At 36.7% G+C, this 27,057-nt stretch overlaps 1 protein-coding gene across 1 annotated transcript; it reads left to right on the top strand.

Annotated features, from left to right (window-relative positions):
* The first annotated feature begins 24,826 nt into the window (after window positions 1-24,826).
* LOC109136460 (filament-like plant protein) lies at window positions 24,827-26,835 on the top strand. The gene is made up of 3 exons (XM_048642086.1): window positions 24,827-24,844; window positions 25,233-25,394; window positions 26,328-26,835. Exons 1-3 carry the CDS (start codon window positions 24,827-24,829, stop codon window positions 26,493-26,495), a joined length of 348 nt encoding a protein of 115 aa, XP_048498043.1. The 3' UTR covers window positions 26,496-26,835.
* The last annotated feature ends 222 nt before the right edge of the window (window positions 26,836-27,057 follow it).

The raw sequence follows: 27,057 nt of genomic DNA, 5'->3' as shown, positions 1-27,057 counted from the left end.
ACGTCCATCTTGTACAACCTAAAACCCATGAATGATGCAAAGGCAATCAAAATTCTTATTGCTTCTATTCTAGCTACGGGAGCAAAGGTTTCATCAAAGTCAATACCTTCTTGTTGATTGTACCCTTTGGCTACTAGTCTGGCTTTGTTCCTTATGACTGTTCCATGCTCGTCTAGCTTGTTCCTGAAGACCCATTTTAGTCCAATTACCTTTTGGTTCTTGGCTTGGTCTCAAGGTGCCAGACCTTGTTCCTCTGGAACTCATTCAGTTCCTCTTGCATGGCGTTTCTCCAGTGAGACTTCAGTAAGGGGTCATTGTGATCTCGTGGTTCTGTCATAGACAAAAAGGCATGGAAAGCACATAAATTTTTCAGTTGGGATCTCGTTTGAGTTCCCTTTTCAATATCACTTACTATTAAATCCAATGGATGGGATTTTAAGTGTTTCCAAGGTCTTGGTTCAAATCTTCTTGTCTCTGCTCCTCCAGTTTGAGGAGCTTCATTCGTCTCGTCTCTGATGAATTTCTGGTGCCTGTTCCTCCTGTATAACAGGATCAGGAACATTATCTCTTCTTCAGAAATATGCTTTTTGTCGGTTCCTGCAGGTGTTAGTTCCTCATCAATGTTTACTGACTCCTCAATACGAGTCAGTCCTATTTCAAAGTCATTTTCATGACTTGGTTCCTGCAGAGAGTTAGTTTCATCGAAAATAACATGGATACTTTCCTCAACACACATTGTTCGTTTGTTGTAAACTCTATATGCCTTACTACTTAAAGCATATCCAATAAAAACAGCCTCATCGCTTCTAGCATCAAACTTTCCTAAATTGTCTTTACCATTGTTATGTACAAAGCATTTACAGCCAAAGATTTAAAGTATGAGATATTGGGTTTTCTTCCTTTAGTAGCTCATAAGGGGTCTTCAAGACAATAGGTCTTAGCATGACTCTATTGATTATGTAGCATGCCGTATTCACTGCTTCAGCCCAGAAATTTTCGGAAGATTGCTTGCTATTATCATGTTCTTGCCATGTCCTCCAAAGTGCGATTCTTCCGTTCTACACGCCATTTTGTTGTGGGTTCTAGGAGCTGAGAAGTTGTGATCAAGACCTTCATGCCTGCAAAACTCATCAAATTTTGAGTTTTCAAACTCCTTACCATGATCAGAACGCAAGTGCTTAATCTTAAAACCACTTATTCTTTGAGTTCTTTTAGCAAAGTTAACAAATTCATCAAATGTCTCATCTTTGCTATGGAGAAAAATAACCCAAGTGTATCTTGAAAAATCATCAACTATTACAAGCACATATCTCTTACCAGATCGACTTTGGATTCGAACAGGGCCACACAAGTCCATATGAATCAATTCAAGGGGACTTTGTGTGCTTACCATTTTCTTTGATTTAACGAGGATCTAACTTGTTTACCTTTTGCACAGGGTCCACAAACTTCATGGTTTGAGACTTTGATAGTTGGTAATCCAACTCCAAGTCCTTACCACTTAGCTTCTGGAGTAATGTCATACTTGCTGTGACCACATCTTTTATGCCAAAGAAGTGGTTCATTGTCGACGGCACTTAAATAAGTTAGATTGTTCCTAGGAACAAGGTTGAGATCAACAACATAGGTGTTCCCTTTCCTTGTTCCTTCTAGAATTTTGGTACCTGTTCCTGCATTACTTACTATACAATGTTCATCAGTAAAATTTACATTGTTCCCTTTGTCGCAAAATTGAGAAATACTAAGCAGATTATGTTTTAAACCCTCGACCAAAAATACATTGTCTATGGAATGTGACTTAGACTTTCCTACCTTCCCAATTGCAACTATGTTACCGGTAAGATTGTCTCCGAAGGTCACAGTTCCTCCATCATAGGCTGAAAGCGAGAGAAATTTTCTTTATCTCCTGTCATGTGTTTAGAACAACCGCTATCGAGGTACCACAGGTTGTTCCCCTCACTTTAGCCTGCATCAAAGCAATCAGTCAGTGGTAGGAACCCAGTTTGACTTGGGTTCCTCTTTCGGGCTTGTATTTCTCTTGACTTTCCAAACTTGTTTAACTAAGTGAGTGTTCATTTCAATATGTTCTTCTCTGGAGGAACAGTCAGACACTAAGTGTCCATTGTTCCCACAGTAAGAGCATATTCGGCTGCTTGGAAGATCAACATATTTTTTTTTTTGTTTTTCTTCTTGTGATTGAAACCTAGCCCACTTCTTCCTTCATTTTTATATTTTTGTATCCAGCTTACTGGATCAGGAAGAGTCGTTCTTGAAGATTCCATTTTCTCTTTAAGTACCAGATATTTACTCAAAACTTTTTCATGTTCGAATTTTAACTTTTCGAACTCGGATCTGGTATTTATAGAGGAACTGGTTCCTTCAGGAACGAATAGTTTCAATTCAGCCATTTCCATATTCAAGAAGTAGTTTTCATTTTTAGCATTTTCAAAAGCTTCTCGAATACGTCGGTTTTCATCAAAGACTTCAAAGAATCTTTCCTCAATGTTTGCATTTACTGTTTTAAACCAATTTGAATGACCTTTGGTGACTTCTAAGGCTTTTTCTAAATTTTCTTCTCTAACACAAATGCCTTGTAGTCATCTAAGGTTTCCAAAAGTAGTTTTATTAATTGATTCTTTGAAAGTTCTTTTAACTCTTCTTCAATAACATTTATGCGTACCTTGTTGTTTGGCAAGTCTTCTTCTTCGTCTGTTTTTGCCATGAGACATAAGTGAGCTGTCTCCTCTTCTGGTTGTTCCTGCTCCTCGTCTGAATCGGATTCTCCCCATAGCTACCATGGCCCTTCTCATATCAACTTTTGAGAAAGGTTTTTGTTGTTCCTTTCCCTTCTCCTTGTACTTTCCTTTGCTCTTTTCATTTTCCCAGAGAGGGCATTCCTTTATGAAGTGATCCGGACTTCCACACTTGTGACAACTTAACTTTCCGCTTTTTCATATTCTTCCCTTTGTAGTTCTTGTTGAAGAACTTTTTGAATCTTTTCACGATCAGTGCTGCCTTCATCATCAGTTTCTGAATCCTCCAGATCATCGGACTTGAGAGCCAAGGCCTTAGGTTATAGAGTCAACTTCATGAGTTCCTAGATGGATTTCATGAGTTAACAAGGAACCGGAAAGTTGCTCGATATTGAATGTGGTGAAATCTTTAGTTTCGAGCAAGGCAGTAACCTTTGCCATCCATTTTTCATCCTGAGGAAGACTTCGTAGAACTTTACGTACTTGTTCCTCGGGAGTGATGATCTTTCCTAGAGATTCAAGTTCATTTATGATGTTGGAGAATCTTGTGAGCATCTCTTGAACAGACTCCTTAGGCTTCATTTGAAATAGCTCATATTTGTGCATGAGCATGTCAATCTTTGATCGCTTGACTTCGTTTGTTCCTTCGTGAGTAACTTGAAGAAGTTCCCACATTTGCTTGGCTGACTTGCATCCCATGATTCGATTGTGTTCATGGGGACCAAGACCACAGTGAAGAATTTTCTTGGCCAAGTTGTTCATCTCCATCTTGTCGAAGTCATCTTTATCAAATTTCGAGAGGCTTGGGATGTCTTCACCTTTTTCATTTTTCTCTGTGACTTCGAAGTCACCAATCTCTATTACTCTCCAAACTTGATAATTTTCGGCCTTGATAAAATTTCCATACGATTCTTCCAGTATGGATAATACTTGCCATTAAACATGGGTGGACGCTGAGTTGAGTAACCTTCTTCCAATCTTTCTCCTGATGTGTTCATCGTTTCCAGGAACTAGCTCCTCAGTGTTAACTGATTTTGGAGGAACTAGGCTCTGATACCAATTGTTAGTCTTGGACAACACTTAAGCAACTACAAGAGGGGGGGTGAATTGTAGTTGGAGAGATTTTCAAACTTTTTGCGGAAATAAAAGAATGATTAAGTAAGAAAGAAATAATTGCATGAATTAAGAAAGAACTAGGAACACGAGATTTTTACAAGGAAAACTTCCTAGGCCCAATAGGAAGAAAAACCTTGACCACGAGGGATTTTGACTCAATTCTCTTTAATAACTTTTAGGCCAAAAGACTCTCTTTTGTACAACCTAAACTCGGACCAACTCTGTTCCTCTAGGAACTGGTTCCCTGTCAGCCTGTTCCCCTGAACAGTTGACTTCTCCCTTGACTTCACTCAAGCTTTTCTCTTTCTCTCTTCTCTTTCTCTTTCTCTTTTTCTCTCAAAATGATTACAGACTTAGATTCACTCAACCCAATCTATAATACATCAATTTCTAAGAAGAAGAAAACCGAATGTACTTTCTCTAAGAATATTACATAAAATTCTGAAAGTATATCTAAAAGATCTTTACAAATTATTTGTAGAGACCTATTTCCAAGCTTTTCTCCACGATTTCTCCAAACTTCTCCATGATCACACGTAGCTTCAGCTACTTCTCCATATTGTCCGTTGCATTTTTACCTTGGATTTGTTCAGTTGGCTTCCAGATCTCAGCCACTTCTCCACGTTCACACGCCTCACAAATAGTTAGGTTGTTTGCGGTTCCTAAATTATAGGAACTACCTCAACGTTCTTTTTGAAGCGCCTCCTTAGGTTAGTGTTTTGCGGCTCCTAGATTGTAGGTAACAATAGATGCTGCACATACACTAACTAAAAAATATATTATGGAATCTTAATATTTCATTTGTTACATCCATAATATTAATCGGATACACAAATAAGTTATAAACAACTTAATCTTGATTAAACATCCTAATCAAATCTTCATAAGTTATTTAACATGTTATTTGTGAAATCTAAGATAATTAAACTAATTAAAACTAGAATAATAATAACATAACAAAATAAACTGGAGAAATATATCTAAGACATATACAAATTACGTTTAACATAAAACTAAAAACCGATTTAATAAACTAAAAACATGTAAACTTTTAATTATATGTCATTATCAAAATAGTGAAATAACACTCTTTAACCTCTTCTGTAATTGTTCCCAGAATGATACTCACCTCTGGTCTTACTGGATTCTTTACTTTCTTTTTTAAAAAACACATATGTCTCTTAAAAGGGTTGTCCTTCTTAAAACACAGGGCCACACATTTTAATATGCTTATCAATTGAAGAACGAAAATGAACCATAATGCAAAAAAAGAAGGTGGAATATACATCTCAAACTGACAAAGTGTGACTAGCACCTCATTTTGCAAAGTATCCAATTTTGAGGCTCACTTACCTTGTTGCATATAGTATTAAAAAATGAACACATCTCTTAATGGCAAGCCTAACATGTTTCAGAATAATCCCGCGTATTTCAATAAGGAAAAAGACTTGCATCATCCCATGACAATAGTGTGACTTCAACCAAATTAGTTTCATATTAGTCATCGAGACAAGTCTTCTAATGTTAGATGAGTACCAAGTGGGAACCGTAATAGCATATAAATAGTCACATAACAGCCCCTTCTCTTGCGTAGACAATGCAATGTATAACAAGATAGAAGCAAATACGTTGTTATTCCCTTTTATTTCTTAACTTTTTCCTAACCTTTGGCCATAAACTAGGACGAATCTTCAATTTCTCTATATCCATACAAACCTTATGATCATCCATAGTCTTCCTTAGTATACCCAACAGAGTACTGATAATTGCGTCACAAACATTTTTTGTAATATGCATTACGTTGAGACATCGTCTAACTGGTAACTGTTTTGAATAAGAAAATCTCTAGATGATATACTTTCTTATTTCAAATACCACCATCGTCTTCTAAAATATTAAAACCCTTACCAAATATTATGCCCATCACCTTAACACGCTTATAAACTTATTTTGCGGTCAACGGTATAAGATCTGGAGCACTTCCAACTAACCCGTTAAATGGTGTTTTTTTCTTCTTTCCATATCGATGAATTCCATGTAGAAACCGTCTATTAATGATGTATACATGTTTACCAAAATGTGGCAAATGTGTAGCCTCCATACCATTCTCACAAATTGGACATGCCTCTTTTTCCTTTAACCTTATAACCCGATAAATTGCCGTAACCTCGAAAATAATTTATAATACAAAATAGCGTAGCACGAAGCTTGAAATCTACATTAGATAAGCATCAAACATCATTACACCTTTGATGCGGATGCAAAGGCACTTGTTCTACATGAGCCTATTGATTTGATCATGGATACTCTAGTGTTTGAACTCAAGGGAAAGAATCAAGTCTTGGCATGTGTGGTGACTTGGCTCATGGAAGAAGGCGTGGGATGGAGTAAAGAAGAGTCCTAGTTCTGTTAGGATTTTGTTCTTGCTTGCTACATAGAATCTTAGTTCTATTAGGATTCTTATGTTATTATATATATATATATGTATATATATAATATGTATATATATATATATATATATATATATATACATATATATATATGTATATATATATATATATATATATATATATATATATATAATATGTATATATATACATATATATATATGTATATATATATATATATATATATATATAGTAGATAGATGTTATAGTTTAATTAGGATAAACATGTTATAGTAGGCGTGTGATTAGGGGGATAAAATTAGCTTAATTCTTATCTTGTTATTAGCTTAATTCTTATCTAGTTTTGTTATGTTTATCCTAGTCGAAATTGTAGCCTATATAAGGGGCGTTCCATTTATTAATAAAACATAGATTTTGCTTTGTGTTTTAAACATACTTGTGATTATTGTTTGCTTGAGAGCTAAACTAGTCAAACCATTAAAGACTTTTCAGGAGTGTCAAGTTTTTAGTGTTAAACATCTTAATTTCAGGAGTGTTATTAACAGTGTTTAGATTCTTGTTTTCAAGTTTTAGGAGTGATCTTGAATCAAGAAATATCCCCTTGTTCGAAATTCAAACCTTGTGCGTCGATTCTTAAAGCTAACAAATTCAAGATTCATATTCATAACTTGATTATTAAGGTTATTGGTTCCGTCAACATGTTTTGGAGATATTCGATGAGAGGCATAAGATACATTTCTATCATTTCCCGGTTGGTTAAGCCCATAAATTGATAAATACAATATAATATACTTTCACTTCATGCACAACCACAAAGTGGTTTTTACATCCAATATTCAATCTTTCATGTCCAAGATTCCATCTTTCACGTCCAAGATTCAATCTTTAAGTTCAAGAAAGTGGAAACAAGCATAAGAGAGCACATAACAATGGAGTCCGAAATAGATAAGCTTGCTAAATCCTTGCAAGACCTCACTAAGCTGCAGTATGACTCACAAATTCGACTCAATGAGAACACTACCACAATCAGTGGGATTGGTAGCAACATGAGTAGATTGGAGACACGCATGAATGCCATTACAACAATCATACAAAAGAAACTTGATCCGAATAGTACCACATTCATAGGTGCCAATTCAGATGAAGATGGAGAAGAACATGAAGAAAGATCATCCAAGACTACATATAATGATGATCGGGCCTAAAGTTGAATGATTACACAAGAGATGGTAATCCAGAAGACTTGTTGGAGGGGATTCGCCAACTTGAGAAGGTGTGTGATTATAGAGGCTTTGATGACAAGAAAAGATTCAGGATTGCCTCCATAAGACTCACGAAATATGCTAGAATTTGGCTTGAGAGTTTGAAAGCACAACGAGCCAAGAAAGGTAAAGAAAAGCTTTGTAGTTTGGCAAAGTTGAAAGAAAAGCTTAAAGAGAAGTTCTTGCCTAGTGACTATGAGCAAAAGCAGTTTCTAAGACTCTCTACTCTCAGCCAAGATACGCTTAGTGTAAATGAGTACACCATGGAATTCGATAAACTAGGGATTATATGTGACATAGAGGAGAAAGAACAGTGGAAGATTGCAAGGTACATCAAAGGATTGAACCGCCATATTGCCAAGAAGGTTGAAGTATCTACTTATCACTCCTTTGAAGATGTGACAAAGTTGGCCAATAAGTGTGAAGAATATGAGAAGGAAGATAAGCCTAAGAGTTCATACACGCCTAAGTATGATGCTAATGCTAATGCTAAGGCCAAGGCTGTAGCTTCCTACTCAAAGTGGTATGAAGGACCCAAGAATCTCACCCCACCTAAAGAAGACACAAGAGTTGAGAAGCCTAATGTCCTTGTCCCGAAAGAGAAGTTTGAGGAGATGAGGAAGTGTTTCAAGTGTCAAGGAAGGGGACATATAGCAAGCAATTGTCCTACAAAAGAGCCCTCACCGTGAGACAATACTTAGCTTTGCAAGAAGAAGGGGATGTCTATGAGTTCGTCCCTGAAGAGGAGCAAAACCTAGGGGAAGAAGAGGAGGAAGATGCTTTTGCTGAGGATGATTCAAGGCTAGTAGGGGTCATGAGGCGCACCTTACATGTCGACCATACACCTAGCATGGAGCAAAGGGAAAATCTTTTCCATACTAGATGCAAGGTAGGTGACTATACATGTAATGTGATAATAGATAGTGGCTCTTGCACTAATTTTGTTGCATCTGAGGTGCTGCCAAAGCTAAACTTAGCTACAAGAACACACCCTAGATCATACAAGTTGAGTTGGTTGGATGATAGCACTGGCATGCGAGTCAAGAAGCAATCTTTGATTGCATTCTCTATAGGGGGTTATAAGGATGAACTATGGGGTGATGTACTACCTATGAGTGCATGTCATCTTTTGCTTGGAAGACCATGACAATTTGATAGGAAGGTCATCCATGAAGGGGACTCTAATGTGTATTTTGTGTTGGTTGGCTCCAAAAGAGTAAGTTTGCACCCTCTAGCTCCTCATATAGTGGCTTCAAAGCAACCACCTAAAATGTCAAGTTACTTCCTATCTTCAAGAGAGTTCGAACAAGAGGTGGAGGAAGAAGGTTGTGCTTATGCATTGATTGTAAGACATGCTGACACAAGTGTCAAGACTACTAGCAATGAGAAATTAGAAGCCTTGATGAAGGAGTTTGAGGATGTCTTTCTAGAGGGGCTACCACAAGGACTACCACCCTTGAGAGGCATTGAACATGCCATAGACCTTGTACCTGGCTCCTCTTTGCCAAACAAGCCTGCTTATAGGTATGATCCAGTGGCATCAAGGGAGATGCACCGCCAAATTGAGGACTTGATTAACAAGGGATATGTAAGGGAGAGCATGAGTCCATGTGATGTGCCAGCCTTTCTAGTGCCTAAGAAAGACGGCACATGGAGGATATGCATTGATAGTAGGGCTGTGAACAACATCACAGTCAAGTATAGGTTCCCTATGCCTAGATTGGAGGACATGTTGTACGAATTACATGGAGCCTCAATCTTTTCTAAGATTGATCTTCGAAGTGGCTACGACCAAATGAGGATTAGAGAAGGTGATGAGTGGAAAACAACATTCAAAACGAAGCAAGGATTGTATGAGTGGATGGTGATGCCTTTTGGCTTATGCAATGCACCAAGCGCATTCATGAGGTTGATGAATGAGGTACTTCGTCCTTTCCTTAACAAGTTTGTGGTTGTTTACTTAGATGATATACTTATTTATAGCGAAAGTGTAGAAGAGCAATTGTTGCGTTTGGGTAGCTTGTTTATGAAGCTTAGAGAGAAATAACTCTATGATAAGTTGGAGAAGTGTGAGTTTCTAGTACCTAGAGTGGCGTTTTTGGGGTACATTGTTTCACAAGAAGGAGTTCATGTTGATCTTGAAAAGGTGAAGGCAATTTCTTCTTGGCTAGCACCCAAGAATGTCTCTGAGTGTAGAAGCTTTCATGGACTAGCATCATTTTACAGGAGGTTTATTCAAAACTTTTCTTCTATCATGGCACCTATCACGGAGCTATTGAAGAAGGGAGAGTTTACTTGGACTTTCTCAGCACAACAAGCCTTCGAAGATGTCAAAGGTAAGCTTTGTTGTGCTCCTATTTTAGAACTCCCAGATTTCCACAAGTTTTTTGAGGTGGAGTGTGATGCAAGTGGTGTAGGAATTGGTGTTGTTCTATTACAAGAGAAACGACTAATTTCGTATTTTAGTGAGAAATTGAGTGGTGCTAAGCTCAATTACTCTAACTATGATAGATAATTCCATGCTATTGTACGTGCCTTGGATCATTAGTCACACTACTTGAGACCAAAGCCTTTCATACTTCATTCTGATCATGAAGCTTTGAAGTACATCCATGGAAAACAAAAGCTCAATCATAGACATGCTAAATGGGTGGAGTTTCTTCAATCTTTTACATTTTGCTCAAGAAACAAGGAAGGTAAGTCCAATGTGGTGGCAGATGCACTATCCAGGCGTTCCTACTTGTTGACTATTGTGGATGCACAAGTGTTAGGGTTTGAACACTTGAAGGAGTTATATAAAGAGGATGCTGATTTTGGGGAGAAACTAGCTCATCCAGAAGGTCTATATGTGGTTCATGAGGGTTTCCTATTTAAAGGAAAGAAGTTGTGTGTGCCTAAGTGTGGAGTGAGAGGCTTACTTCTGAGGAAGGTGCATAGTGGAGGTGTGGCTGGTCATTTTGGAGTGCAAAAGACTCCTGATACTCTTCAAGAGAACTTCTATTGGCCACACATGATCAAAGATGTTCACTTGGTGGTTACACATTGTGCAACTTGTCAAAAGGCCGAGAGTACCTTTTATAAAGGTCTCTATACACCTTTACCAGTGCCTAACAGCCTTGGGACAGTGTAAGGATGGATTTCATAGTAGGGTTGCCTCGTACTTAGAGAGGGAAAGATGCCATAATGGTGGTTGTGGATCGTTTCTCTAAGATGGGTCACTTTGTTCCTATGCATAAGACTGATGATGCAACACATATAGCTGATTTATACTTTCGAGAGATCGTTAGGCTACATGCTATTCCAAGGAGCATTGTATCTGATAGGGATTCTAAATTCCTAAGTCACTTTTGGAGGTGTTTGTGGCGCATGGTTGGTACTAAGTTGCTCTTTAGTACTAGTCATCATCCTCAAACATATGGCCAAACTGAGATCACCAATTGAATGTTGGGGTCTTTATTAAAAGGCTTGGTAAGTAAGACGCAAAAGGATTAGGACATCAAGCAAGCTCATGCAGAGTTTGCTTATAATAGGACACACTCATCTACTACATTTCACTCTCGATTTGAGGTAGTTTATGGTGTTAACCCTTTGCTTCCTATTGATTTTGTTGCTATACCTACGCATGATATACATACGAATGCAAAGAAGAGGTTGGAAGCATTAAACAAGGCTTGTGAACAAGCGAAGGCTAGGATTGAGAAGATGAACATCCAATACAAGACAAGAGCTAACAAAGGGTGCAAGCAGCATAGATTCAAAGTTGGTGATCTTGTGTGGATATATTTGAGGAAGGAAAGGTTCCATAACAAAAGGAAGAACAAGCTAATACCTCGAGCATATGGTCCATTTGAGGTGATTGGAGTCATTGGAGATAGTGCTTACAAGACAGACTTACCAGATGAGTTTGGGAATGTAAGTGCTACCGTCAATGTAGGTGATTTGTCTTCTTACTATGATGATGAGAATTTGAAGGCAAATTCTTCTGTGGAGGGGGAGAATGATGCGGATGCAAAGGCACTTGTTCTACATGAGCCTATTGACTTGATCATGGATACTCTAGGGTTTGAACTCAAGGGAGGGACTCAAGTCTTGGCATGTGTGGTGACTTGGCTCATGGAAGAAGGTGTGGGAATGGAGTAAAGAAGAGTCCTAGTTATGTTAGGATTTGTTCTTGCTTGCTACATAGAATCATAGTTCTGTTAGGATTGCTATGTTATTATATATATATATATATATATATATATTATTATATATTATATATATATATATATATATATATAGTAGATAGATTTTATAGATTAATTAGGATAAAAATGTGATAAACATGTTATAGTAGGCGTGTGATTAGAGAATAGAATTAGCTTAATTCTTATCTAGTTTTGTTATGTTTATCCTAGTCGAAAAGTTAGAATTTCCTTTGTGTTTTAAACATACTTGTGATTATTGTTTGCTTGAGAGCTAAACTAATCAAACCATTAAAGACTTTTCAGGAGTGTTAAGTTTTTGGTGTTAAACATCTTAATTTCATGAGTGTTATTAACAATGTTTAGATTCTTGTTTTCAAGTATTAAGAGTGATCTTGAATCAAGAAATATCCCCTTGTTCGAAATTCAAACCTTGTGCATCGATTCTTGAAGCTAACAAATTCAAGATTCATATTCGTAACTTGATTATTAAGGTTATTATTGGTTTCGTCAACATGTTTTGGATATATTCGATGAGAGGCATAAGATACATTTCTATCATTTCCCGGTTGGTTAAGCCCATAAATTGAGAAATACAACATAATATACTTGAACTTCATGCACAACCACAGAGGAAGAATGTATATCACTAAAAGAATAAGCCAACTACTATGTTGACAACTTAAAGTACTGTAATGGTTCATTCCGCCCGGAAACTAGTGGAAAAACATTAAATCGCGGCGGTCATTAGGTGGCCTATTGCTGCGGTTTGGCTGAACAACAATTAAGGGCACAACAATAGAGTAACTTGCTACGGTTCCTACCCAAAACTGGAGCAATAAGTATTTTTTTACTACAAAAATTAAAACCTATTGCTGCGGTTTTGGATAAAAACCCAGCAATAGGTACATCTCAAAATTTTTTTAAAAAAATTTAGATCTTCAAGATTCATATACAATGAAAGAGAGTGCCAAAAAATAAAACAAAAAAAAACTTAACTAAAACAAACTTACAACATTACATTCATATATTATATAGAATGATATTCTTAAACTTATAAGTAAATTTTACAATTAACATTTTTTGTTAAAATAATAGATACGAAAAAAATCAGTTCTTCAATAAAACAAATGTCTATAACACCAACCTAAATAAACAGATGAGAATTGAATTAAAAATTAATAGAAACTTTCTAAAAAAAGAAAATAGCTTACATGAATTAAAAAAACCAGATCTACCTTCACCCCAAAAAAAATAATGAAAAAAACAGATCTAATTGCTGAAATTGCTGAAACTAGAAAAGATAAAAAAAAAAAATCAAAATCCGAATTCAAGATGAACACTAAACTGATGTAACTCATCGCATATGATAACTTATCGCCGAACTTGTTGGAGGCGGCGAACAGAGGCCAAAATGACGGCGGCGAGAGGCTTAAGGGCCGAATTGATGAAGAAGAACGGTCGAGTCTTCGATCTGAACGGCTGACGATGAACGAGAAATCTCAAGGAGGAGTCTTCGTCTTTGATTGGTGAGTTTTCGATTTGAACGGCTGACGAAAAAGAACGACTGATGAAGAAATCTCGAGGAGGACAGAGAAAGGAGTGGCGAGGACGACTTCAAACGACTTAGGTTGAGTGACGAGATTGAAGATGCTAAGAGATGAGTTTCTGTTGAGCGATGCTTGGCGGCGAGATAAGAGGATGAGAGGAGAGATGACAGGAGCGTGAGAGGTTGAGAGGAGAGATGAGAGGAATGAGGATGAGAGAAAAAGGCGAGATGAGAGAAGTAAAAAGTGATTTGAACCCTAACTGCCACGCATGTTTAATTAAATCATAGTCATTGGTACAGTTTTTTTAGGAACTGCAACAATAGGTCCAAATATTATTTATAAAATAATATTTTAATTAATTGTTGTGGTTTCATCCGAAAACCGCAGCAATATAAGTGGTCAAACAGTCAATCAAATTTGAAAATTTTCCCGTTTACATTTATTGTTGTGGTTTTGGCTGGAACCGCAAAAATAGGTGTATTTTCTATTTTACCTTTTCTTTTGACGTGATTTATTGCAGCGTATGAGTAAACCGCAGCAATCCACCATAGCAATAATAATAAATTCTGCTAGTGCTTTAAGATCATACACAAAGTGTTTGGAATCTATAGTCTTCCGTTGAGGGGAATCTAATGGATGCATATGATGCATCCCATCTTTCTTTCTTAGATCAACATGCTATCTTAGATTATTTGCATATTTTTTTTGGTAGAAAATAGCCGCTTGAACCTTGGCATAGCGGCAAGATACCACAACGTACACTTTTTGCAGAAGGACCCTTATTGGCTTCCAAGGTTCAACCCCATCCAATAATTTGTAGAGGGGTTTACTAGACCTCGGGTTTTCATAAAAGTGTGCATACTTATTTTGATACAACAAATAATCATTTGGACATGCATCAATCCTCTCATATTCTAAAACCAAAGGACGCATTAATTTTTTACATAGTTGAGGGATTTTGGTAATAAATTACCCTTAGGAAACATATCTTGTAAAGCTTCTAAGAGTTACGTAAAGCTTACATCAGTCAAATTATGTTTCGCTTTTATGTTGAATTAAAATGGTTAAAATCGAACTCAATTGATTGTATTTTGTACACCCTAGATAAAGGGTTTTCTCAGCAGATTCAGTAAAACTGTCAAACTCTCGTGGCCGCTCATCGAAAGGGTCACGGGCCCCCTCCAACAACTCACTTAATTGATCACCACCAAACTCTTCATTTTCAATGTCAATACTATCTCCTTAGTTATTCTCATCATCACCTCCAATCTTAACAGGATCTTCAATCACAACTTCATCCTCAACCCCAACATTCGGCATATCAATCTCTAATATCTTACTAGTGCTAACATTAGCATTAAACCTGTATTGAGTATATTTCACCTCCTCACCATGCCATAACCAAATATAATACTCATCCCTTATAGTCCTACGATTAAAAATTGTGTTCACATTGTAACAATCAACACATGGACAATAAATAACGATTTTTTCACCAAATACCCCTGACAAAAAAATTTATTCACCGAATACCCCAACTTTTTTAAAAATTCACCAGTTATCCCTAACTTTTAAAAATATTCACCAGATATCCCAAAAGTTGACGGACGTTAGTCTCCGTTAGTGTTTATTTACAAGTTTGCCTTAAGTCAACCTAATTAACCCTAACTAACCCTAACCCTCTCTCTCCCCAAACCTACCACCCCCACCCCCTAACAACCCCACCAGCCCCCAGCCCACCACGGCACCACCACCCCAATAGACCCCACCCTCCCCACCACCCCAGCAGACCCCCCTCCCCCATCCCTCGTAGCCCCAACCCCGGAAGCCCCCTCCCTCATGCAGGCCTAATCCAGGGCAGCCCAACACCCTCTCCCACCCCCGTGCGCCTAACCCTCGCAGCCCACCGTCGCATTTAACCGCCAAAAATTGCAACCACCGTCGCATTTCCATCTCCAGAAATCGCAGTAAGTTTCTATGAGGGTGGGGTTAGATGTGCCGAAATGAAAGGGGGGCCCGAGGGTGGAGGAGGGATGCGGGTTAGGGTTACAACGGTTAGGTGGCGCGTGGGGTGGGGGAGGAGTGGGGGTTAGGGTTGCGAGGGTTAGGCGGCGCGCGAGGGTGGGGGAGGGGTGGGGGTTAGGTTTGCGAGGGTTAGGCATGCGAGGGTGAGGGAGGGGTGGGGGTCAGGGTTGCGAGGGTTAGGCGTAGGGGTTGAGGAGGGGATAGGGTCTGCTGAGGTGGTGGTGGGGGAGCTGCAGGGGAGGGGGCTTGTAGCTGGTGGGTTGGGGTTGTTGGGGAGGGTGGTGGGTTAGGGGAGAGAGAGAGGGGGTTAGGTTAGTTAGGTTTTTAGGATTTTTAGGATTTTTACGTTAATTAGAGTTTTTTAGGGTTAATTAACACTAATGACTAACGGAGTTAACCGCAGTTAGTCATTAAGAGCATTATTTGTCATTTTTTTAAAAAAATTGGGGTAGTTGGTGAATATTTTTAAAAGTTAGAGGTATCTGGTGAATTTTGAAAAAAGTTCGGGTATTTGGTGAATAAATGTTTTTGTCAGGGGTATTTGGTGAAAAAACCGTAAATATAATCATCACAAGTTTTTTTTTTTTTGAAAATTCAAAGTTATTATTGAGGATGTTACAAACACCAATGCAACAAGTAAGTGGGTCTAGTTTGCATCAATATATCTCTTACCCCACTTTCTAGGAAGGTTTGATAAGAAAGACTTTTCATGTGCTACCCAGAAGAAACACCAAGACTACACACATTTAATAGTGCATGCCTACATAAACTGCTTCACAAATCACCTAATCTATTCAAGAGATTTTTCATATCATCATTAAATCTATAAGCTACATTAAACAAGATTATGTCAACAGTCTTCTCAAGGGATTTTTGTTTGCGTTCAAAAACTTGTTGATTTCGTTTAAGCCAAATATGATATATTGTCGCTGCAAATAACATCCCATACAATTTATCGCGCTTGTGTCTTCTTCTACATTGTTCAGCAGCTAAAAAGTAATTTCTTCCATGTTTGCATGCATTAGACTTGTTGGTTGTTCAGAACGTCTTGAGTCTAAATTCACCTAAAACACAAGGGTCTTTGTCTTTCTTTGGAGTTCCACTATCATTGGGTCTAATTTAGGTGAACAGTCATGTTTAGAATTTCTATTTTTATTTTCACTTTCTTTTTGGAGAAATCAGATATTATTCCTATGTCCCAACATCTTACCCCAATTTTTTTTTTCTAAAACAAAATATTCTTCTTTGAAATTTTACCCTTCTTAATTCAAAACTTCGCTTTGATTGGTGAAGACTCTCACCAAATCACCATTACATACATCCACACAAATGTCTAAATCATCACACACTATTCCATATGTCATCACATAATATCACCACATAACACTTGTCACAAAATCTATAACCACAGATATCATTATACACCCCCCTCTGTAAAATGAACTTCCTTTCATAAAAATTTCCTTCTTAGCAAGAGTTTTGAACGAATTAGAAAACATATATGATAGCTTGTTCACATGCAAGAACTTTATTTCAAAAACATTCCTTCCTCCATACTTCATTTCTTGTCTTGTCCATCCGTTTATTTGAGGTGAGTGTTAAGTCGATGTGTCCTTGTCAAATAGCAAGATTGAGAAAACATATCTGATAGCTCGTTCACATGCAAGAAAAACTCGGTATGTTCAAGTAGCTGAAGCAAGACTAATTGTTGAGGCAAGCATGGGTGACGAAAAGATCATTGAATTGACTAACGTCATCCAGAACAATTGTCTAAGAACTTGGAGGAGGTCACTCTTCGTCTTTAAAGAGTTGGAAGTGGTGAAAAAATGCTAGGATCACCAAACCAATGGAAAATATTGTTAACAAGGTCACCAATAAGAAATCTTACTTCGATTTGGATTAGAACAATAAATTCAAGGGAAAACTGCCTGAAAAGTTTTCCACAAGTGACTGTCCTAGGTTCAAGCCTACTGACAATCCTAAGTAGGCCACTATGATCATTAAGTATGTGGACCCTGAACTATATCAAACGGTGTTCCCGATATCGTTGGACCCCTATCTGTCAAAACTGGTTTTATTTAATGGATCCAAAACATGTTGAAACTTAGGGTGATATTACCAGAGTTCATGAAACAATATGAACACAATGTTTTAATTCAAACCTCACTAACGGAAGTGGAAGTGCTGAAATAAGAAAACAATGAAAGCCTTACCACCTACCTTAGTAGGTGCAGGGAAAAGTCTGCTCAATTGGTTTTCAAGCCTCATAAAGAAGACTTAATGCACAACTTCATCGCCAATTTGTTGCCTAAATACAAAAATCATGTCAAGTATTTAGGTATCGAAAATTTTACAAAGCTATAGAATATAAGCATGCAAATTGAAGATGACTTGTTGAAAAATGCCTCAAATGACAATAATTGTGCAAAGGCAATAATAACACCAACAAGAAGTAGGATAATGAATCCACTTCTAAAGGTGGAGAGTGAACCTTCTTGGGGCACCAAACAAAACCGCCAAAAATCCATAGAGGACATCCACTCCGATAGGCATGATATATGCCACTGCTCTTGATCGCCTTCGCTCAAAAGGCACATTATTTCCCATTGGACCAACTCCCCATCCCCAAGAAGATAAAAAGACTCGATTCTACACTTAAAATTATTAATATAAATACCATAGAGGGAATGGTCACAAAACGGAGGAGTGTTACAAACTGAGAAAACGTTACTCAAGACATGATTGATGAAGGTAGACTCCCCATTCCTCATGCAGGGAAGAAGCCTAACAATCAAGATAGGCCATTAAATAAAGTCTTGGCTATCTCTGATGATCAATAATGTTACGATACATCCGTCTTGATTACACCGATAGAGGATCCTTCCAAACTGCTGATAAACCAATCCAAGGAAATATTATTTCCTTTACTAATGACGACTTTTCTTTCGAAGGAAATAAACACAATAAGGCTATGAATCTTACTGTAGCATGCATGAGCATAAATGTCCCAATGATATCGGTAGACAATACATCTGTAATCAAAGTGTGACCATTGCGAATTGTGCGCTGTCTAGGCTTTAAGGATGAGGATTTTAATCCTTCTCATGAGGGCATATGAGCATATGACAATTCTCGCCGCCAATCCTTGGGTACTATAGCCCTAAAAATCTTTGGATGGGTTATAGAAAGCGCACAATTTTATAGGTCATTGATATCAAGGCCTCATTCAACTTACTGCTAGGGCGACCATGGCTTGATAAGCTTGGTGCAGTCCCATCTTCCTTGTGATGTGGCTTTGAAGGCCTTCTTTGAGTTCTTGATTAAAAGAATGGATCGTTAACATATCTTGAATGATTCTTAAACCAATCTTTAACCAAGAAAACAATTGTTGATCACTATTTAAGGTGTATGTTCGAATTCTTTAAGTATTATGTACACGTTTTATGATGATGATTAGAGAGACTAAGTAACCAGGATATGGAATTATCAAATCCTAACCAAGACTTGATAATAACTAGGGTTGCATTCACTGCTAAAGCTTTGGATTCTCTCCTAAAACATTAATTCCAGAAGGAATAGATTAAACTCACAAAATCAGTTCTACCTTTATTATGGCCGAAAATCAGCACTATATATATTACAAGACTCCTAAACTCATTAGAACAAGTAAAGCTTAAAGGATAAACAAAAATAATTAACTAACAAATCTATCATCACACGCCTAAATCTATCATCACACGCCTAAACCAAAAGATAAACCAAAAGAAAGCCTCCTAATAAGACTGCAAAGGAGTTAGACTCCTAAGTATAATAGGATTCCTTCATCACTCAAACACCTAAAACAAAGAGTTATAAAGCAATACATAGTCTCCTAACAGAACTACGACACTACATAGATGTCGTCCCAACATAACTAGGACTCCTCACCAATATGTTAATCATCCGCGCATCATATTCCCTTTGTAGAAAAAACTTGGCCACAGTTTAGTCTTCGAAACATGGGATTAAGTCACATGAAGGAAACGTTGCACATATGTCATCTCCTAGCAACAGCTTGAACGTTTCATAGCCAATCTTCTCAACAACATCAAAGCGAGCTTCATCAATAGGCTCTCCATGCTTGTGATTCACGTGAAGTTTTTGAGCTGCAAGTGACAACTACACCTTGTCCCCTAGATCCAGCTTGGTACGCGTGCGTAGTTGTAGCACTTGTTGTCGACTTTCCCTCTTATTGCTTGCGGTTTTAAGGACTTCATTATGGCACGAACTCACACACACATGAGCTTCATCTTGTTGCACCTTGTCCTTCCCTTGCGTGGCAGCATGTCTCTTTGGAGGTAAGGGTTCGAGTATCAAACGTCTAGTACCCAAGAGCACCGAATACTCATTGGTCTTGCCATTGTGAAGCACAAATCTATCAATTTGCCATGGCCTCCAAAGTAGTAAGGAACATGTTGTCATAGGTATGGCATCACACGATAGCTCCTCATGATATTCATCCACCTTGAAAGTAACTAAGGCTTGCTTTATCACCCACACTTCATCATTCAACCAGTTGAGTTTATAAGTGCTAGGGTGCTTTCTTGTAGGCAATTTCAGCTTATCCACCATAGTTAAGGAACAAGCATTTGTACATGATCCACTGTCAATGATAAAGGAACAAGCTTGATCCTTTGCTAAGCAAGTTGAATAAAAAAGATTTTGTCTTTGCTCATCTTGAAGTTCTGCCAACAAGGACATTCTTAACACCAACACTTCATGCGCCTTCTCTGGACTACACTTGGCTTGGTTGCTCCAAAATTCATCACTAGCCATATCAACCATGTCGTGTTGTGCTGCCATTTTGGAAAAAGAATATACGAGCCATTGATTTTTTATTTAATGGTTGATATTGCTCAAACTCTATCTTGTAAAGTTATTTTACAACTCTAGAGGATCCAAACACGATGGATTCACCTTATATGCATGCTATGCGTGCGAAACCGCTATCAAAATTAATTTAATTATCGAATTTTATTTAGTATTAGTTATAGAAAAATTGTTTACAAAATTTTCCTGAAGAAGAACATATTCATAGTCCAATAGTGTAATAATGTATACAATTTACAATGTAGTTTATATCTCCAAAATTTTTACATGCGAATGTGAAGGTCGATTAAAATACATTATAGTTTTGTACATGAACGTAATTCTAATATATAGTAATCTATAATCCTTATTAATACGTATGTTAATAACTTCATTTCTATAATTATTTATAAAATCACTCCATCTAGTTTTATTTGTCACTTGGTTAAAAAACAAACTAACAATAGTCACATTAAAGAAAAATCAAGTGATAAGTTTGATGTTGAGCAAAATGGTAACAATTTTTTTTGGAGATGGAAACGGTATTGGATGAATTTTTAATTCCCCACAAAGGATGAATTTTTTTTAAAAATGAATAATGATTCCTTTACTAAATTATGCTTTTTAATTAACCAATTTGTTATCTATCAAGTACATATATGTCATTCTTTCTTAATTAACCAACTTCACATTAAAGCATAAAGAAAAAATAAATTGATGGAGAATTACCTCTTGCCTATAATTTCTACTCTTACTCCTCTTGATTTTTTTTTTCTATTCTTAATTTCCTCTAATTATCCGTTGAATATAAGCATACCAATAAATGTATCAAATTATGAAAAAAAGTACTGTTTAAAACAAAGTAAATAAGAAAAGAATTACCTTTTGAATTGTTTTTTTCGTTCAGAATTGACAGTATTGTCTTTTGTTTGCACATAATGGAGAAGAGGAGATGAACTTTCAACAATTTTGGAGCATTTTACTGTTTTTGGAAGTTGAAATTGATTAGATTTGATTGGTTAGTCATGGGAGTTTCTCCCACTATTTTAAGGATTTTGATTTTTTTAAAATTGTTTTGATAATCTGTTAGTAAATTCTACAATTTATCGGGTTTTACAAAGATCAGAAGTTGGTTTGTTCTATTCCCATTATATAGGGATTTTATTTTTTTAAAAAGTCATTTTGATAATTTGATTGTAAATTCTTTGATTTATTGGCTTTTTTTTAAAAAAAAAATTCAAAAGTTGGTTGCTTCTTTGTTTTTTTTTCTTTTTTTTTTTGGTAATTTTCAATATTTAGTGAGGTCAACTAGGGGTTTTTATATTTTGGTGTCCCCCATGTGTTACCTTATAGAATAGAGATAAAACTTGGAGGGATCGTGGGGGCAAGTGCGAAGTGATAGTGGGCTTATTTTCATAAAAATTTCGAAATCACGCCTAAATGAACGTGGGGATATGCTTTTCACGTGAGTCGTTATTTTACTAATAGTAAAACTTTTAGGAGTCAAAATATGTAGTGATTTAAAAAAGTGTCCATATATACTTAATTTTATTCACGCACTAGAATTTTCCTATCACCGTTTAAAAAGCGTCGAAGAAAAAGCGTCTAAATTTTTCCTTTTTTCTTATAGGGAAGACACTTATGAGAAAATTGGTTAGAGAAGATTACTTAATAATAACAAGGCTACCCGAAGGAACAAGTTCATCCTTTGGATGGTTGTACTTGATATATTAATCACCATTAATAAATTGCACAAATAGGGGGGGTTTGGAGTAAGGGGTTCCTTGTAACCCTTGCTTTAGTTTGTGTGGTGCAGATGCGAAGACTACCCAACACTTCTTCTTTTCTTGTCTATATGCTCCCTGTTTATGCTAAAATTTGCCTTTTACGACAGAATTAAAGTTAGGGACGATTTAACCAGATATTGGATTTTATGATCCAAGGAATGAATGCAAGGGAGGATTCAAGGGATTAACACACAGAAATGGTGAAGCGAAAAAACCCCAATGAAGGTGGGTAAAAACCACGGGTGGAGATGGTTCCACCAATCTACTGTCAGAGATTGTCGTTCCAGATGAACAACAATCGTTACAGCTTAAGCTTTGTGATCTAAGTACAAATGTTGGTCGTAAATCAGAATAATGAATAGCTCTTTTTTGTATGCTTTTTGTATCAATAACGCTGTCTCTTTCTCCTTGGTTTTTTTGTGCTTAAATACTCTCTCACTAAGCTAGAAATTTACAGCGGTAATTCTCCCTAATTGTAGGAGATTCTCCTTGCTATACTCAACTAACAGTATCTGCCTCCTAACATTGTGCAACTGATTTTCCCCTGCAGCCTTGTTAATCAAATCGTGATCAAATCATAAACCTTCTTTCTCGGACTAGCAGTTGCCAGAAAGGTTGACTTAGTCTCCGCATTTTATTTCCGCAGCCAGCCTTATGTCTTAATGTCAAAGTCATTACGTCGCTATGTCAACTTTAACCTGTAAAAATCAGCCATAACAGTTTGCCCCCAATTTTCGAAACGGGGTAACACAAAGTCCATGAGACAACTGTTAAAAAAGCAAAGGATTACATCAGATAATATAACTACAGTTTGTGAAATATTTAGCCAAAAATATTAACCAATAGATGATAAAGAACACATGAATGAGTTAGAAAAAAAATATCACCAAAGTTAGCTCAAAGGTCATAATGCCAAAAGATAAAAAAGAAATTAGCCGTTGACTTCTAAATGCTAAGAAGAGCAATGATTTCCCCTTGGGACTATAAATACCGCGCATGATTGAATTTTCAACTCACTTGATGTTTCCCTCCTCAAAGCGATAATCTCTCTAGAATTTTCAGTTACTTTCTTGCCGGAAAATCGATCTACAGCGTGGAAAAAACTGCTTTTGCTACTTATAAAATGCTCCGGTTGACTAATCAACCCGAGCATTTGTGAAATTTTTTTACGAGTTAATTAGTTAATCAAAGCATTTAATGTCAAATGCTTCGGTTGACTAATCAACCGATTTGTGAATTAGTGCCCCGGTTAGTCAACCGGAGCATTTGTGAAGTCTTTTTTGTCAAATCGTTTTTGCACATAACCCGCCCAACCCCTCTCTCTCATATTCTTCTCTCAGCTTCACCTTCCCTCTCTCTCTCCTCTTACAAATAACTATTAGGGTTTCTCTCTCTCCCTCTTCCCTTCTCTTCGCACACCAACGCCAACGGCCACCAACACCATCGCCAATAAAACGCATCACCAAAGGCAACGTTTTATTTGTTTGCGAGTTAGGGTTTTCAGTTCTGTCGCCGGGTTTTCAGTTCTGTCGCCGCGTTTTCTCACTCTCTTGTTCATTTCATTTGCTGAAGTTTTGAATTTTTTCTCCTTTTAATTACTTCGTTATTTTTGCTTTAAATATGAAGCTGATGTTGTTTTATGGAAGTCTTGATATCTTTCTTTTTTCTGATTTTAGTGGTCTTGTTCTTTGCTGTCGGAGCTTCGAATAAATGATTCTTGCAATCAGATTTTCCCCATTCTTCACTAAAACAAGTGGCTCGATTTTTTTTTTTCCGATTTCTGGTTGATTTGGTTCGAAAACTCGAACCCTAGAAATCAAATTAGGGCTTTTCGATTTTGCCTCTTTCTGCACGAATTTCTTGATCGTTTGTGTTTGTTTTTTATGTTGATGGCTAATAAACAGCATAGTTCTTCCAAAATTAGATTAATTAATTTGTTTTCCTTCTATTTTCCTGAACTTTTAGAGTTTTTTTTTGTTCCTATCCACTGTACTCTCAAGTCCTCTAGTTTCACCCCTCTTCCATTTGCTGTTTCATGGTAATTTAAAACCATTCCATATAAGAAGCAGCTTGTTGGCAAGCTTATAATGCCAACTTGTAAATTTGAGTATTTGATTATCTGTTGTCATATTTTCCCTCAAATTTCTGAATTTTAGGATTGTTTGTGGTCTTTGTATTTCAAGTCATAATTGTTATGATTTTTCTCATAATATGTTGTAAGGTGATTTTTATTAGATTTTGGTTGATTTTCTTCGTTCGTATTTTCTTTATTTTTCGATTCTTTCTCTGATGTGTTTATTGTTCAATAATAGAAGGAGATGGAAAAGAGGAGAGAGATTGAGGGGGGAGTATCGAAAATCTCTTAGTCGAACTGTCTTCTTCCTTCCTTTACAAAGACAATCTCGAATCTTCACTCAAATTCGCTGCTCAATTCGCCAAGCTACTTCAAGTTCGTTCTTCAAGACTGAATTTTTAGGAATCTTTAAAAAGTTTGTGGCCCTGTTAGGCGAGCTTGCTGCACTAATGCTAAGCTTCTTGTCCCTTTTTCATGGTAGTATTTGATTTCCTCTCACTTTGATCATTGTTGTTTGTAGCTTTCATATGTTTATATGCATCATTACTCAAACCAATAAAAAATGTCCTTAATTAGCTCAGTGATATATATACTGCCTTACAGAAAGACAAGAGATGTATAGTTCAATGGGACTTTAACTTCATATATCTATTTATTAAAGAGAATGTATATGCGTTTACAACTTCATCTCCATTATATACTTTCTCTGTTGCATCGTTGTGTTTACAGCACCTTGAGTTATTTCTTTTTCTTCTTCACTCATAATGTTTTAATATAATTGTATATGCTACTGTGAAAATAGAAAATGCATCCTATTTGATGGAGTCCTATTTAACTGTATGCTAAAGTTGAGGTTATGAAGAGATGTGTATGCATATGCTATCTCCTGCATCTGGTATAATATAGTCATATTATTAGTGATTTAGTAGTGTTAGTGCTTGTTAGGATAGTTTAACACAATATACCTGGGAAAAAGTGAACTAGAATGGTCATTGCCTGTTCTATATCATCTGGTAGAATCTCTATAATTTTATTGTAGTAGGCAAGTCTTCAAGTTCTAATGCGTCTGTTTTGACGGATTAAGAAAAGATCACCTTGGCTATTTTGTTATGTGATAAGCATTTATACACCATAACATCTGGTAGAATGGCCATTGCCTGTTCAATATCATAATAAAGTGAATGTTGGAATTTAGCTGCTGATAAAACGGTGTACATTGGTGCAGGTTGTTGATGACATATTAACACAGGCACTGCAAAGCTTAGGAGTGGATATGTCTCAGGCTAACATTTCCATACGAATTGATCTTGCGAAGCAAGCTAACCAGAGTCTAGTTTCTGGGATATCCACCACTGAACGTAACACATGCATTTTATTTTTACTCAAGGTGATCATCGACCTTTTTATTTATAGACAAATAGTTTAGTTCGTAATAATTAAAGGTGAGCATATAAATAAAATATAATTCTACGATAATTTGATTAAAAGAAGCAGGAAAAATATAAAGTATGATTTACTACTAATTAACTTATCCACTTAAAAAAAAAAGCCTCCCACCAAACTTGCACAATTGCACTAATATTATCCGACTGAAAGAAAGTAATATAAAATTCATTAAACAATAGCTAAACTACTTCATTATACTGTCAACATAATCCAGAAGTACACTGTTGCTCTTCTTCTGCCATTGGACTTGCGATTTCCATGCATTCTATAGCAAAATTCATCCTCTTCAATCAATATTATCATCAGAATGTTTTCCTTGAATATTAAGTTTCGCTTGCTTCTTAACTGTCTAAACACATCTTAAAAACTTCAAGTTTAGTCACAGTGATAATACAGATAACACAGACAATGCACTGGTAAAGAACTTTTTTATTCTCTAGGACATACTACCTCCGTTTCTTAATAAGTGCAACATTTTCCTTATTTGGAATAGTCACAATAAGTGCAACCAAGCTCAAAATGGTAAAAAAAGTTCAATATTATTACAAATATGCCACCAAAAAGCAAGAGGGGACCACAACTTTTTTGTTTCATCACTTGAATTACTCTACTTTATTGTGGTCCCAATTTTATCTCTCTACATTCCTTGGTATTCCCCCACTTTCTCTATGTTGCACTTATTAAGAAACGAAGGAAGTATCTGCCATGATCAGATAACTGAGAAAATGCATACAACTAATACAAGTCATATACAAAATCCGGCTCCCTGAGTTCATATGATTATATACACGTTTTAATACACCTGAGGAATTTGTTTGACTCTTTATGAACAACAATACCTCTCAGGATGTTTTGTATGATGTTGACATTGCAGGAAATGGAGTTAGCTGTGGCTGCGAATAAACTAGCAGAATGTCAGAAGACAATTGCATCACTCGGAAACCAACTGAAATCCCTTGCAACCCTCGAAGATATCTTCTTAGAGTCAGAGAAGCTGTTGGAGGTTCCTAAAAAGAGCCAGAGATTCTACATAATGATATAAAACCTGATACATCGGTATCTTCAGAAACTGCTCAGGATGCATCAACATTGAGCAAGGAGGATGCAACAGCTGATTCAGCTACTTCCTATTGTTTATGGTCAAAATCCTTTCTGTGGCAGACTTCTACCATGTATGCATTTTGTTTTATGTTTACTATACATTTTTAATCACAAAACAACATATGCCCAAGCTTCTTGTTATCATGCTTCGGTTTCACCCTGCATTACGCTTCTGGCCCTCTCTGTTCTTTTTACGAGCTGAATATGATCTTCTATTATGTTTTTTTTACTGTGCATCTGGTGTTGTAGGTTGTAACAGATGTACTAACACTAGTATAAAAAAGAGCTTTTGCTACTTATCAAATGCTCCGGTTGATTAATCAACCCGAGCATTTGTATCACCAATGCTTCGGTTGATTAGTCAACCGGAGCATTTGATGACAAATGCTCCGGTTGACTAATCAACCGGAGCATTTGTGATACAAAAGCTCCGGTTGATCAACGGAGCACTTGAATCGTTAGGCGCGAGTTTTTTTTCTTTTGGTTAAATTCCTTATCTGGCT

This window comes from Beta vulgaris, chromosome 4 (assembly GCF_026745355.1).
Source record: "Beta vulgaris subsp. vulgaris cultivar EL10 chromosome 4, EL10.2, whole genome shotgun sequence".
NCBI lineage: Eukaryota > Viridiplantae > Streptophyta > Magnoliopsida > Caryophyllales > Amaranthaceae > Beta > Beta vulgaris.
The sequence above is the reverse complement of the archived record's forward strand: the minus strand, read 5'-3'. Positions and strand labels throughout refer to the sequence as shown.